The following is a 15,255-nucleotide window of genomic DNA, read 5'->3' as shown; positions in this document are numbered from 1 at the left end:
TAGAACAGTGCTTTGCACATAGTAAGCGCTTAACAAATACCATCATTATCATTATTATTCTTCTCTGGGCCTCAGTTCCCTCATCTGGAAAATGGGGATGAAGACTGTGAGCCCCCCGGAAGACCACCCGATCACCTTGTAACCTCCCCAGCGCTTAGAACAGTGCTTGGCATATAGTAAGCGCTTAACAAATACCATCATTATTATTCTTCTCTGGGCCTCAGTGACCTCATCTGGAAAATGGGGATGAAGACTGTGAGCCCCCCGGGGGACAACCCGATCACCTTGTATCCCTCCTCAGCGCTTAGAACAGTGCTTGGCACATAGTAAGCGCTTAACAAATACCATCATTATCATTATTCTTCTTCTCTGTGCCTATCATTATTCTTCTTCTCTGGGCCTCAGTGACCTCATCTGGAAAATGGGGATGAAGACTGTGAGCCCCCCGGGGGACAACCCGATCACCTTGTATCCCTCCCCAGCGCTTAGAGCAGTGCTTGGCACATAGTAAGCGCTTAACAAATACCATCATTATTATTATTATTATTTTCTGGGCCTCACTGACCTCATCTGTAAAATGGGGATGAAGACTGCGAGCACCCCGTGGGACAACCTGATCACCTTGTAACCTCCCCAGCACTTAGAACAGTGCTTTGCACATAGTAAGCGCTTAATAAATGCCATTATTATTATTATTATTATTATTATTATTATTATTATTATTATTTGCCGCCAGTCCCCTCTTTTATCCCCCCGCCCCATTTCTGCTGGGTCCATTTGCCCCCCGGCCCATCACCATTTCTTTTCGTTTCATTTTCTTTTTACGGTATTTGTTAAGCGCCTACTCCGGGCCGGGCACTGTAGTGAGCACCGGGATAGATTGGAGATCAATCAACCAATCAATCGTATTTATTGAGCGCTTACTGTGTGCAGAGCACTCTACTAAGCGCCTGGGAAGGACAAGTTGGCAACATCTAGAGACGGTCCCTACCCGACAGTGGGCTCACGGTCTAAAAATCATCATTCATTCACTCAGTCGTATTTATTGAGCACTTACTGTGTGCAGAGCACTGGACTAAGCGCTTGGGAAGTCCAAGTTGGCAACATATAGAGGCGGTTGTTCGAGCTCTTACGCTGCTCGGAGAAGCAGCGTGGCTCAGTGGAAAGAGCCCGGGCTTTGGAGTCAGAGGTCATGGGTTTGAATCCCGGCTCCGCCAATTGTCAGCTGGGTGACTTTGGGCAAGTCACTTCACTTCTCTGGGCCTCAGTTCCCTCATCTGGAAAATGGGGATGAAGACTGTGAGCCCCCCATGGGACAACCTGATCACCTTGTATCCCCCCAGCGCTTAGAACAGTGCTTTGCACATAGTAAGTGCTTAGTAAATGCTATTATTATTATTATTATTATTATTATTATTATTATTATCTGGAAAATGGGGATGAAGACTGTGAGCCCCACGTGGGACAACCTGATCACCTTGTAACCTCCCCAGCGCTTAGAACAGTGCTTTGCACATAGTAAGCACTCAATAAATGCCGTTATTATTATTATGATTATGATCTGTAAAATGGGGATGAAGACTGTGAGCCCCCCGTGGGACAACCTGATCACCTTGTAACCTCCCCAGCGCTTAGAACAGTGCTCTGCACATAGTAAGCGCTTAGTAAAATGCCATTATTATTGTTATTATTTTTATCTGGAAAATGGGGATGAAGACTGTGAGCCCCCCGCGGGACAACCTGATCACCTTGTAACCTCCCCAGGGCTTAGAACAGTGCTTTGCACATAGTAAGCGCTTAATAAATGCCATTATTATTATTATTATTCTTATCTGGAAAATGGGGATTTAGAGTGTGAATGGGGACAACCTGATCACCTTGTAACTTCCCCAGCGCTTAGAACAGGGCTTTGCACATAGTAAGCGCTTAATCAATGCCGTTATTATTATTATTATTATTATTATTATTATTATTATTATTATTATCTGGAAAATGGGGATGAAGACTGCGAGCCCCATGTGGGACAACCTGATCACCTTGGAACCTCCCCAGCGCTTAGAACAGGGCTTTGCACATAGTAAGCGCTTAATTAATGCCGTTATTATTATTATTATTGTTATTATTATTATTATTATTATTATTATTATTATCTGGAAAATGGGGATGAAGACTGTGAGCCCCATGTGGGACAACCTGATCACCTTTTAACCTCCGCAGCGCTTAGAACGGTGCTTTGCACATAGTAAGCGCTTAATAAATGCCATTATTATTATTCTTATTATCTGGAAAATGGGGATTTAGAGTGTGAATGGGGACAACCTGATCACGTTGTAACTTCCCCAGCGCTTAGAACAGGGCTTTGCACATAGTAAGCGCTTAATTAATGCCGTTATTATTATTATTATTATTATTATTATTATTATTACCTGGAAAATGGGGATGAAGACTGCGAGCCCCATGTGGGACAACCTGATCACCTTGGAACCTCCCCAGCGCTTAGAACAGTGCTCTGCACATAGTAAGCACTTAATAAATGCCGTTATTATTATTATTATTATTATTATCTGGAAAATGGGGATGAAGACTGTGAGCCCCCCGTGGGACAACCTGATCCCCTTTTAACCTCCGCAGCACTTAGAACGGTGCTTTGCACATAGTAAGCGCTTAATAAATGCCATTATTATTATTATTATCAACATTAATATTGTTATTATTGTTATTATTATTATTATTATTATTATTATTATTACCATGTGCAGTGCACTGTACTGAGCCCTCGGGAAAGAGCGGCACAACCATAACCAGTGCCAGTCCCTTCCCACAACCGGCTCACGGTCTAGCGGGGAGAACTAATAGTGACGGTATCTGTTGAGCGCTTCACCATTCATTCATTCATTCATTCATTCATTCATTCATTCATTCAGTCGTACTTATTGAGCGCTTCCTGTGTGCAGAGCACTGGACTAAGCGCCTGCGCCAGGGCCGGCGCTCAGAACAGTGCTCCGTCATCTCTATCCGTTGCCAACTTGTCCTTCCCAAGCGCTTAGTCCAGTGCTCTGCACCCAGGAAGCGCTCAATAAATACGATTGAATTCATTCATTCATTCAGTAAATACGATTGAATGAATGCTGCATGACTGTGGGCAAGTCACTTCACTATTCTATTTATTTTATTTTGTGAATATGTTTTGTCGTCCGTCTCCCCCTTCGAGACTGTGAGCCCGCTGTTGGGTAGGGACCGGCTCTAAATGTTGCCAACTTGGACTTCCCAAGCGCTTAGTACAGTGCTCTGCACACAGTAAGCGCTCAATAAATACGATTGAATGAATGAATGAATAAATACGATTGATTGATTGATTGATTGATTAGACTGTGAGCCCACTGTTGGGTAGGGACTGTCTCTATGTGTTGCCGACTTGTACTTCCCAAGCGCTTAGTCCAGTGCTCTGCACACAGGAAGCGCTCAATAAATACGATTGAATGAATGAATGAATGAATAAATACGATTGATTGATTGATTGATTAGACTGTGAGCCCACTGTTGGGTAGGTACTGTCTCTATGTGTTGCCGACTTGTACTTCCCAAGCGCTTAGTACAGTGCTCTGCACACAGGAAGCGCTCAATAAATACGATTGATTGATTGATTAAGAAATGCCATTAGAAAAATAAAAAATTGTACTTAGCCCGTGAGTCCCGTGTCGGGCAGGGACCCGGCCTGGCCCGCTTCACTTGGGCCTGCCGAAGCGCTCAGAGCATAGTAAGCGCGTGACTCAGTGGAAAGAGCCCGGGCTTGGGAGTCAGAGGTCGTGGGTTCTAATCCCGCCTCTGCCGCTTCATTCATTCATTCATTCAGTCGTATTTATTGAGCGCTGACTGGGTGCAGAGCACTGGACTAAGCGCTTGGGAAGGACAAGTTGGCAGCAGATGGAGACGGTCCCTACCCGACAGCGGGCTCACAGTCTAATCAGTCAATCAATCAATCGTATTTATTGAGCGCTTACTGTGTGCAGAGCACTGGACTAAGCGCTTGGGAAGGACAAGTTGGCAACATCGAGAGATGGTCCCTACCCGACAGCGGGCTCACAGTCTAATCAATCAATCAATCAATCGTATTTATTGAGCGCTTACTGTGTGCAGAGCACTGTACTAAGCGCTTGGGAAGGACAAGCCCACTTTTGGGTAGGGACTGTCTCTATATGTTGCCAACTTGTAATTCCCAAGCGCTTAGTACAGTGCTGTGCACACAGTAAGCGCTCAATAAATACGAATGATGATGATGATGATGATGACGACAAGTTGGCAGCAGGTAGAGACGGTCCCTACCCAACAACGGGCTCACAGTCTAATCAATCAATCAATCATATTTATTGAGCGCTTACTGTGTGCAGAGCACTGGACTAAGCGCTTGGGAAGGACAAGTTGGCAACATCTAGAGACGGTCCCTACCCGACAGCGGGCTCACAGTCTAATCAATCAATCAGTCAATCGTATTTATTGAGCGCTTACTGTGTGCAGAGCACTGGACTAAGCGCTTGGGAAGGACAAGTTGGCAACATCTAGAGACGGTCCCTACCCGACAGCGGGCTCACAGTCTAATCAATCAATCAATCAATCGCATTTATTGAGCGCTTACTATGTGCAGAGCACTGTACTAAGCGCTTGGGAAGGACAAGTTGGCAACATAGACAGTCCCTACCCGGCAGTGGGCTCACAGTCCAATCAATCAATCAATCATATTTATTGAGCGCTTACTGTGTGCAGAGTACTAGACTAAGCGCTTGGGAAGGACAAGTTGGCAACATAGAGAGATGGTCCCTACCCGACAGCAGGCTCACAGTCTAATCAATCAATCAATCAATCGTATTTATTGAGCGCTTCCTGTGTGCAGAGCACTGGACTAAGCACTTGGGAAGGACAAGTTGGCAACATGTAGAGACGGTCCCTACCCGACAGCGGGCTCACCGTCTAATCAATCAATCAATCAATCGTATTTATTGAGCGCTTACTGTGTGCAGAGCACTGTACTAAGCTCTTGGGAAGGACAAGCCCACTTTTGGGTAGGGACTGTCTCTATATGTTGCCAACTTGTACTTCCCAAGCGCTTAGTACAGTGCTCTGCACACAGTAAGCGCTCAATAAATACGAATGATGATGATGATGACAAGTTGGCAGCAGGTAGAGACGGTCCCTACCCAACAACAGGCTCACAGTCCAATCAATCAATCAATCAATCGTATTTATTGAGCGCTTACTGTGTGCAGAGCACTGTACTAAGCGCTTGGGAAGTACAAGTTGGCAGCAGATAGAGACGGTCCCTACCCAATAGCAGGCTCACAGTCTAATCAATAGATCAATCGTATTTATTGAGCGCTTACTGTGTGCAGAGCACTGGACTAAGCGCTTGGGAAGGACAAGTTGGCAACAGATAGAGACGGTCCCTACCCGACAGCGGGCTCACAGTCTAATCAATCAATCAATCAATCGTATTTATTGAGCGCTTACTGTGTGCAGAGCACTGGACTAAGCGCTTGGCAAGGGCAAGTTGGCAACAGATAGAGACGGTCCCTACCCATCAGTGGGCTCACAGTCGAGAAGGGGGAGACAGAGAACAAAACCAAACATACTAACAAAATAAAATAAATAGAATAGATATGTACAAGTAAAATAAATGGAGTAATCAATCAGTCAATCGTATTTATTGAGCGCTTACTGTGTGCAGAGCGGTCATTCATTCATTCAGTCGGATTTATTGAGCGCTTACTGTGTGCAGAGTACTGTACCAAGCGCTTGGGAAGGACAAGTTGGCAACATCTAGAGCTGGTCCCTACCTAACAGTGGGCTCACAGTCTAGAAGGGGGAGACACGCAACAAAACAAAACATATTAACAAAATAAAATAGAATAGAATGAAATAAAATGGGGAGATCTGCCGCTTATAATAATAATAATAATAATATTTATTAAGCGCTTACTATGTGCAAAGCACTGTTCTAAGCGCTGGGGAGGTTACAAGGTGATCAGGTTGTCCCATGGGGGGCTCACAGTCTTCATCCCCATTTTACAGATGAGGTCACTGAGGCCCAGAGAAGTGAAGTGACTTGCCCAAAGTCACACAGCTGACTGTTGGCAGAGCCGGGATTCGAACCCATGACCCCTGACTCCAAAGCCCGGGCCCTTTCCACTGAGCCACGCTGCTTAATAATGATAATAATGGCATTTATTAAGCGCTTACTATGTGCCAAGCACTGTTCTAAGCGCTGGGGAGGTTACAAGGAGATCAGGTTGTCCCACGGGGGGCTCACGGTCTTCATCCCCATTTTCCAGATGAGGGAACTGAGGCCCAGAGAAGTGAAGTGACTTGCCCAAAGTCACACAGCTGACTGTTGGCAGAGCCGGGATTCGAACCCATGACCCCTGACTCCAAAGCCCGGGCCCCTTCCACTGAGCCACGCGGCTTCTCAAATAAGAACGCTGCTTGCCAGGTGTGTGACGTTGGGCAAGTCACTTCACATCCCCGGGCCTCAGTTCCCTCATCTGGAAAACGGGGATGAAGACTGTTGCCAACTTGTACTCCCCAAGCGCTTAGTCCAGTGCCCTGCACATAGTAAGCGCTCAATAAGTATGAATGAACGAATGAATGTCCACATGTTTTGTTTTGTTGTCTGTCTCCCCCTTCTAGACTGTGGGCCCGTTGTTGGGTAGGGACCGTCTCTAGATGTTGCCAACTTGGACTTCCCAAGCGCTTAGTACAGTGCCCTGCACACAGTAAGCGCTCAATAAGTACGAATGAATGAATGAGAGCCCCACGTGGGACAACCCGATTACCGTGTATCCTCCCTAGCGCTTAGAACAGTGCTTGGCACATAGGAAGTGCCTAATACCATTGTTATTATTATTCATCCAGTCGTATTTATTGAGCGCTTACTGTGTGCAGAGCACTGGACTAAGCGCTTGGGTTCGAATCCCAGCGGTGCCTGCAGTGTGGGGATGGTATGACAGCGATCATCATCATCATCAATCGTATTTATTGAGCGCTTACTGTGTGCAGAGCACTGGACTAAGCGCTTAATGCATTCCACTCTCTTCTAGACTGTGAGCCCGTCGTCGGGTAGGGACCGTCTCTAGATGTTGCCGACTTGGACTTCCCAAGCGCTTAGTACAGTGCTCTGCACACAGTAAGCGCTCAATAAATACGATTGAGTGAACGAATGATTTGGTATGACAGTGATGCATTCCACTCTCTTCTAGACTGTGAGCCCACTGTTGGGTCGGGACCGTCCCTAGACGTTGCCAACTTGGACTTCCCAAGCGCTTAGTACAGTGCTCTGCACACAGTAAGCGCTCAATAAATATCATCATCATCATCAATCGTATTTATTGATTGAATATGATTGAATGAATGAATGAATGAAGTACAATAATAATAATAATAGTAATAATGGTATTTTTAAGTGCTTACTATGTGCCAAGCACTGTTCTAAGCGCTGGGGAGGTTACAAGGTGATCAGGTTGTCCCCCGGGGGGCTCACAGTCTTCATCCCCATTTTCCAGATGAGGTCACTGAGGCCCAGAGAATAATAATAATAATGATAATGATAGCATTTGTTAAGCGCTTACTATGTGCAGTGCACTGTTCTAAGCGCTGGGGAGGTTACAAGGTGATCAGGTTGTCCCCCGGGGGGCTCACAGTCTTCATCCCCATTTTACAGATGAGGTCACTGAGGCCCAGAGCATAATAATAATAATGATAATGATAGCTTTTGTTAAGCGCTTACTATGTGCAGTGCACTGTTCTAAGCGCTGGGGACGATAACAAGGTGATCGGGTTGTCCCCCGGGGGGCTCACAGTCTTCATCCCCATTTTCCAGATGAGGTCACTGAGGCTCAGGGAATAATAATAATAATAATAATGATGGCATTTGTTAAGCGCTTACTATGTGCCAAGCACTGTTCTAAGCGCTGGGGAGGATACAAGGTGATCAGGTTGTCCCACGGGGAGCTCACAGTCTTAATCCCCATTTTCCAGATGAGGGAACTGAAGCCCAGACAATAATAGACTTCTAGACTGTGAGCCCGCTGTTGGGTAGGGACCCTCCCTATACGTTGCCAACTTGTACTTCCCAAGCGCTTAGTCCAGTGCTCTTTACATAGTAAGCGCTCAATAAATACGATTGAATGAATGAATGAATGAAGTACAATAATAATAATAGTAATAATAATAATGATGGTATTTGTTAAGCATTCACTATGTGCCAGGCACTGGTCTAAGTGCTGGGGAGGTTACTGGGTGATCAGGTTGTCCCCCGGGGGGCTCACAGTCTTAATCCCCATTTTCCAGATGAGGTCACTGAGGCCCAAAGAATAATAATAATAATAATAATAATGATGGCATTTGTTAAGCATTTACTATGTGCAATGCACTGTTCTAAGCGCTGGGGAGGTTACAAGGTGATCAGGTTGTCCCACGGGGGTCTCACGGTCTTAATCCCCATTTTCCAGATGAGGTCACTGAGGCCCAGGCAATAATAGAGTTCTAGACTGTGAGCCCGCTGTCGGGTAGGGACCGTCTATATGTTGCCAACTTGGACTTCCCAAGCGCTTAGTACAGTGCTCTGCACACAGTAAGCGCTCAATAAATGCGATTGAATGAATGAATGAATGAAGTACAATAATAGTAATAGTAATAATAATAATAATGATGGTATTTGTTAAGCGCCTACCATGTGGCAAGCACTGTTCTAAGCGCTGGGGAGGTTACAGGGTGATCAGGTTGTCCCACGGGAGGCTCACAGTCTTCATCCCCATTTTCCAGATGAGGTCACTGAGGCCCAGGCAATAATAGACTTCTAGACTGTGAGCCCGCTGTCAGGTAGGGACCGTCTCTATGTGTTGCCAACTTGTACTTCCCAAGCGCTCAGTACAGTGCTCTGCACACAGGAAGCGCTCAATAAATGATTGAATGAATGAATGAATGAAGTACAATAATAATAATAATGATGATGATATTTGTTAAACATTTACTATGTGCCAAGCACTGGGGAGGATAACAAGGTGATCAGGTTGTCCCACGTGGGGCTCACAGCCTTCATCCCCATTTTCCAGATGAGGTCACTGAGGCCCAGAGAATAATAATAATGATGGCATTTGTTAAGTGCTTACTATGTGCAAAGCACTGTTCTAAGCGCTGGGGGGGATACAAGGTGATCAGGTTGTCCCCCGGGGGGCTCACAGTCTTCATCCCCATTTTACTGATGAGGTCACTGAGGCCCAGGCAATAATAGACTTCTAGACTGTGAGCCTGCTGTTGGGTAGGGACCGTCTCTATATGTTGCCAACTTGGACTTCCCAAGCGCTCAGTACAGTGCTCTGCACACAGGAAGCGCTCAATAAATGCGATTGAATGAATAATAATGGCATTTATTAAGCACTTACTATGTGCAAAGCACTGTTCTAAGCACCGGGGGAGGTTACGAGGTGATCAGGTTGCCCCACGGGGGGCTCACGGTCCCCCTCCCCATTTAACAGATGAGGAAAGCTCACAGTCCCCAATCCCCCCATTTGACAGATGAGGAAACTGAGGCCCGGAGAAGGGAAGCGAAACGCCCCCGGCTCAGTGCGCTGGGGGATCTCTCGGCCTTTCCTTCCTTCCTTCCTCTCCCCCTCGTCTCTATATGTCGCCAACTTGTAATAATAATAATAATAATAATAATAATAATAATAATAATGGCATTTATTAAGCGCTTACTATGTGCAAAGCACTGTTCTAAGCGCTGGGGAGGTTACAAGGTGATCAGGTTGTCCTACGAGGGGCTCCCAGTCTTCATCCCCATTTTCCAGATGAGGCAACTGAGGCCCAGACTTCCCCAAAGTCACCCAGCTGACAGTCGGCGGAGCCGGGATTTGAACCCGTGACCCCTGACTCCAAAGCCCGGGCTCTTCCCACTGAGCCACGCTGCTTCTCTAAGCAGCGCCCTGTTCCAAAAGCGCTCAGTCCAGTGCTGTGCACACCGTAAGCGCTCAATAAGTACGATTGACCGATCGATCCCTATTTATTGAGCGCTTCCCGCGGGCAGAGGGCACTGTACTGGGCGCTTGGGAGAGGGCAAGGCGGCAGCGGAGGGAGGCGATCCCTGCCCGCGGCGGGCACGCGGGCCACGCGGGGACGGAGGGGGGTTCGGTCAGCGTCTTAAGAATGACAATAATAATATTAATAATAATATTAATAATAATAGTGATGGTGGCATTTATTAAGCGCTTACTATGTGCCCTTCTGTGCCACGCCGTGCCCCCCGTCGCCCGCCCGCAGGGGAGAAGCCGTTCCAATGCAGTCAGTGCGACATGCGGTTCATTCAGAAATACCTGCTCCAGCGGCACGAAAAGATCCACACAGGTGAGACCGCGGGCGCGGGCAGTTGTGCGTGTGCGTGCGTGTAGTTGTGCGTGTGATATGTACACACCTGTATATGTGTTTGCACATATTTATTACTCTATTTTACTTGGCCCTATCTAGTCTACTGCTTTGATTTTGTTAGCAGGTTTGGTTTGGGTCTCCGTCTCCCCCTTCTAGGCCGTGAGCCCGCTGTCGGGTAGGGACCGGCTCCATATGTTGCCAACTTGGACTTCCCAAGCGCTTAGTACAGTGCTCTGCGCACAGGAAGCGCTCAGTAAATAGGATTGATTGACCGTGCGGGCGGCGCGTCGTCCCTCAGCCCGCTCCCCCGCCGCGGGGAGCGGCCCCGGGTGCACGGACCTTGGACGAGTGGCTTCGCAGCGCTTAGACCAGTGCTTTATTTTGTTCTATTTATTTTATTTTGTCCTATTGATTTTATTTTGTTCTGTATTTATTTTATTTTGTTCTATTTATTTTATTTTGTTCTATTGATTTTATTTTGTTCTATATTTATTTTATTTTGTTCTATATTTATTTTATTTCGTTCTGTTTATTTTATTTTGTTCTATATTTATTTTATTTCGTTCATTTTATTTTATTTTGTTCCATTTATTTTATTTTGTTCTATCGATTTTATTTGGTTCAATTGATTTTATTTTGTTCTATCGATTTTATTTTGTTCAATTGATTTTATTTTGTTCTATTGATTTTATTTTGTTCTATTGATTTTATTTTGTTCTATTTATTTTTTGTTCTATTATTTATTTTATTTTGTTCTATTGATTTTATTTTGTTCTATTATTTATTTTATTTTGTTCTATTATTTATTTTATTTTGTTCTATTTATTTTATTTTGTTCCATTGATTTTATTTTGTTCCATTGATTTTATTTTGTTCTATTTATTTCATTTTGTTCTATTGATTTTATTTTGTTTCATTGATTTTATTTTGTTCCATTGATTTTATTTTGTTCTATTTATTTCATTTTGTTCTATTGATTTTATTTTGTTCTATTTATTTTTTGTTCTATTATTTATTTTATTTTGTTCTATTGATTTTATTTTGTTCTATTATTTATTTTATTTTGTTCTATTATTTATTTTATTTTGTTCTATTTATTTTATTTTGTTCCATTGATTTTATTTTGTTCCATTGATTTTATTTTGTTCTATTTATTTCATTTTGTTCTATTGATTTTATTTTGTTTCATTGATTTTATTTTGTTCCATTGATTTTATTTTGTTCTATTTATTTCATTTTGTTCTATTTATTTTATTTTGTTCTATTTGTTTTATTTTGTTCTATTATTTATTTTATTTTGTTCTATTGATTTTATTTTGTTCTATTGATTTTATTTTGTTCTATTTAGTTTATTTTGTTCTATTTAGTTTATTTTGTTCTATTTCTTTTATTTTGTTCTATTTATTTTATTTTGTTCTATTATTTATTTTATTTTGTTCTATTATTTATTTATTTTTTTTCTATTATTTATTTTATTTTGTTCTATTGATTTTATTTTGTTCTATTGATTTTATTTTGTTCCATTGATTTTATTTTGTTCCATTGATTTTATTTTGTTCTATTTCATTTATTTTGTTCCATTTATTTCATTTTGTTCTATTTATTTCATTTTGTTCTATTTAATTTATTTTGTTCTATTTCTTTTATTTTGTTCTATTTCTTTTATTTTGTTCTATTTCTTTTATTTTGTTCTATTTTTGGCCAAGTCGCTTCGCAGCGCTTAGACCAGGGCTTTATTTTGTTCTATTGATTTTATTTTGTTCTATTGATTTTATTTTGTTCTATTGATTTTATCTTGTTCTATTGATTTTATTTTGTTCTATTGATTTTATTTTGTTCTATTGATTTTATTTTGTTAGTATGTTTGGTTTTGTTCTCCGTCTTCCCCCTTCTGGACTGTGAGCCTGCTTTTGGGTAGGGACCGTCTCTAGGTGTTGCCGACTTGGACTTCCCAAGCGCTTAGTACAGTGCTCTGCACACAGTAAGCGCTCAATAAATACGATTGATTGATTGATTGAGTGATTGTGCGGGCGGCGTGTCGTCCCTCCGCCCACCCCCTCCGTCCCCCCCCCCAAATGCACGGACCTTGGACAAGTCGCTTCGCTGCGCTTCGACCAGTGCTTTGCACATGGTAAGCGCTTCCTAAATGCCATTATTATTATCATTATTAATCAATCAGTCGCATTTGTGGAGCGCTTACTGTGTGCTTATTATTATCATTATTAATCAATCAATCAATCAATTGTATTTGTTGAGCGCTTACTGTGTGCAGAGCACTGGACTAAGCGCCTGGGAAGTCCAAGTGGGCAACATATAGAGACGGTCCCTACCCACCAGCAGGCTCACAGTCTAGAAGGGGGAGACAGAGAACAAAACCAAACATACTAACAAAATAAAATAAATAGACTAAATCAATCAATCAATCAGTCGTATTTATTGAGCGCTTACTGTGTGCAGAGCACTGGACTAAGCGCCTGGGAAGTCCAAGTTGGCAACATAGAGAGACGGTCCCTACCCAACGTGGGCTCACAGTCTAGAAGGGGGAGACAGACAACAAAACCAAACATACTAACAAAATAAAATAAATAGAATAGATCAATCAATCAATCAGTCGTATTTATCGAGCGCTTACTGTGTGCAGAGCACTGGACTAAGCGCTTGGGAAGTACAAGTCGGCAACACATAGAGACGGTCCCTACCCAACAGCGGGCTCACAGTCTAGAAGGGGGAGACAGACAACAAAACCAAGCATACTAACAAAATAAAATCAATAGAATAGATCAATAAATCAATCAGTCAGTCGTATTTATTGAGCGCTTACTGTGTGCAGAGCACTGGACTAAGCGCTTGGGAAGTCCAAGTTGGCAACACATAGAGACAGCCCCTACCCAACAGCGGGCTCACAGTCTGGAAGGAGGAGACAGAGAACAAAACCAAACATGCTAACAAAATAAAATAAATAGAATAGATAGGTACAAGTAAAATAAATAAATAGAGTAATAAATATGTACAATCATATATACATATATACAGGTGCTGTAGGGAAGGAGGTAAGATGGGGGGGATGGAGAGGGGGAATAGATGTGTACAAGCAAAATAAATAAATAGAGTATCTCCGTGCCTCAGTTCCCTCATCGGAGAAATGGGACGGCGAGCCCCACACGGGACAGGGACTGTGTCCAACCCGACGTGCTTGGATTCACCCAGTGCTTAGTAATAATAATAATAATAATAACAATAATAATAATAATAATAATAGTAGTAGTAATGGCATTTATTAAGCGCTTACTATGTGCAAAGCACTGTTCTAAGCGATAATAATAATAATAATAACAATAATAATAATAATAATAATCCCCCTTCTAGACTGTGAGCCCACTGTTGGGTAGGGACCGTCTGTATTCTGTTCAATTCTATTCTATTCTATTCTATTCTATTCTATTCTATTCTATTCTATTCTATTCTATTTATTTTATTTTGTTAGTATGTTTGGTTTTGTTCTCTGTCTCCCCCTTTTAGATTGTGAGCCCACTGTTGGGTAGGGACCGTCTCTATCTGTTGCCAACTTGGACTTCCCAAGCGCTTAGTACAGTGCTCTGCACACAGTAAGCGCTCAGTAAATAGGATTGATTGATTGATTGATATATGTTGCCAACTTGGACTTCCCAAGCGCTTAGTCCAGTGCTCTGCTCTGCACAGTAAGCGCTCAGTAAATACAATTGAATGAATGAATAGTAATGATGATGGCATTTATGAAGTGCTTACTATGTGCAAAGCACTGTTCAAAGCGCCGGGGAGGTTATGGGGTGATCAAGTTGTCCCACGGGAGGCTCACAGTTTTAATCCCCATTTTAATAATAATAACGATGGCATTTATTAAGCGCTTACTATGTGCAAAGCACTGTTCTAAACGCCGGGGAGGTGACAAGGTGATCAGGTTGTCCCACGGGGGGCTCAGAGTCTTCATCCCCATTTTAATAATAATAATGATGGCATTTATTAGGCGCTTGCTAAGTGCAAAATACTGTTGTAAGTGCTTCATAAATGCCGTTATTATTATCATTATTAGTATCTCCGTGCCTCAGTTCCCTCATCGGTGAAATGGGACAGCGAGCCCCACACGGGACAGGGACTGTGTCCAACCCGATGTGCTTGGATTCACCCAGCATTTAGTAGTAATAATAATAATAATAATAATAATGATGGCATCTATGAAGCGCTTACTATGTGCAAAGCACTGTTCTAAGTGCCGGGGAGGTTAGAAGGTAATCAGGTTGTCCCATAGGGGGCTCACAGTCTTAATCTCCATTTTAATAATTGTAATGATGGCATTTATTAAGCGCTTACTATGTGCAAAGCACTGTTCTAAGCGCCGGGGAGGTTACAAAGTGATCAGGTTGTCCCATGGGGGGCTCACAGTCTTAATCCCCATTTTAATAATGGTAATGATGGCATTTATTAAGCGCTTACTATGTGCAAAGCACTGTTCTAAGTGCCAGGGAGGTTACAAGGTGACCAGGTTGTCCCACGGGGGGCTCACAGTCTTCATCCCCATTTTAATGATAATAATGATGGCATTTATTAGGCGCTTACTATGTGCAAAGCACTGTTCTAAGCGCTGGGGAGGTTACAGGGTGTTAAGGTTGTCCCCCGGAGGGGTCACAGTCTTCATCCCCATTTTAATAATAATAGTAACGATGGCATTTATTAAGCACTTACTATGTGCAGAGCACTGGTTACAAGGTGATCAGGTTGTCCCACGGGGGGCTCACAGTTTTAATCCCCATTTTAATAATAATAACGATGGCATTTATTAAGCGCTTACTATGTGCAAAGCACTGTTCT

At 43.1% G+C, this 15,255-nt stretch overlaps 1 protein-coding gene across 1 annotated transcript in view; it reads left to right on the top strand.

Moving 5' to 3' along the window:
* The window catches only part of ZNF148 (zinc finger protein 148), a 165,182-nt gene that overhangs the window by 81,793 nt on the left and 68,134 nt on the right, over positions 1-15,255 (top strand). Inside the window, 1 exon segment of the mRNA XM_038745873.1 lies at positions 10,306-10,389. Within this exon segment, the coding sequence (XP_038601801.1) occupies positions 10,306-10,389 (84 nt within the window).

Source organism: Tachyglossus aculeatus, chromosome 1, assembly GCF_015852505.1.
Source record: "Tachyglossus aculeatus isolate mTacAcu1 chromosome 1, mTacAcu1.pri, whole genome shotgun sequence".
Classification (NCBI taxonomy): Eukaryota; Metazoa; Chordata; class Mammalia; order Monotremata; family Tachyglossidae; genus Tachyglossus; species Tachyglossus aculeatus.
Note: the sequence above shows the minus strand (reverse complement) of the source record. Positions and strands in the feature narration are given on the sequence as shown.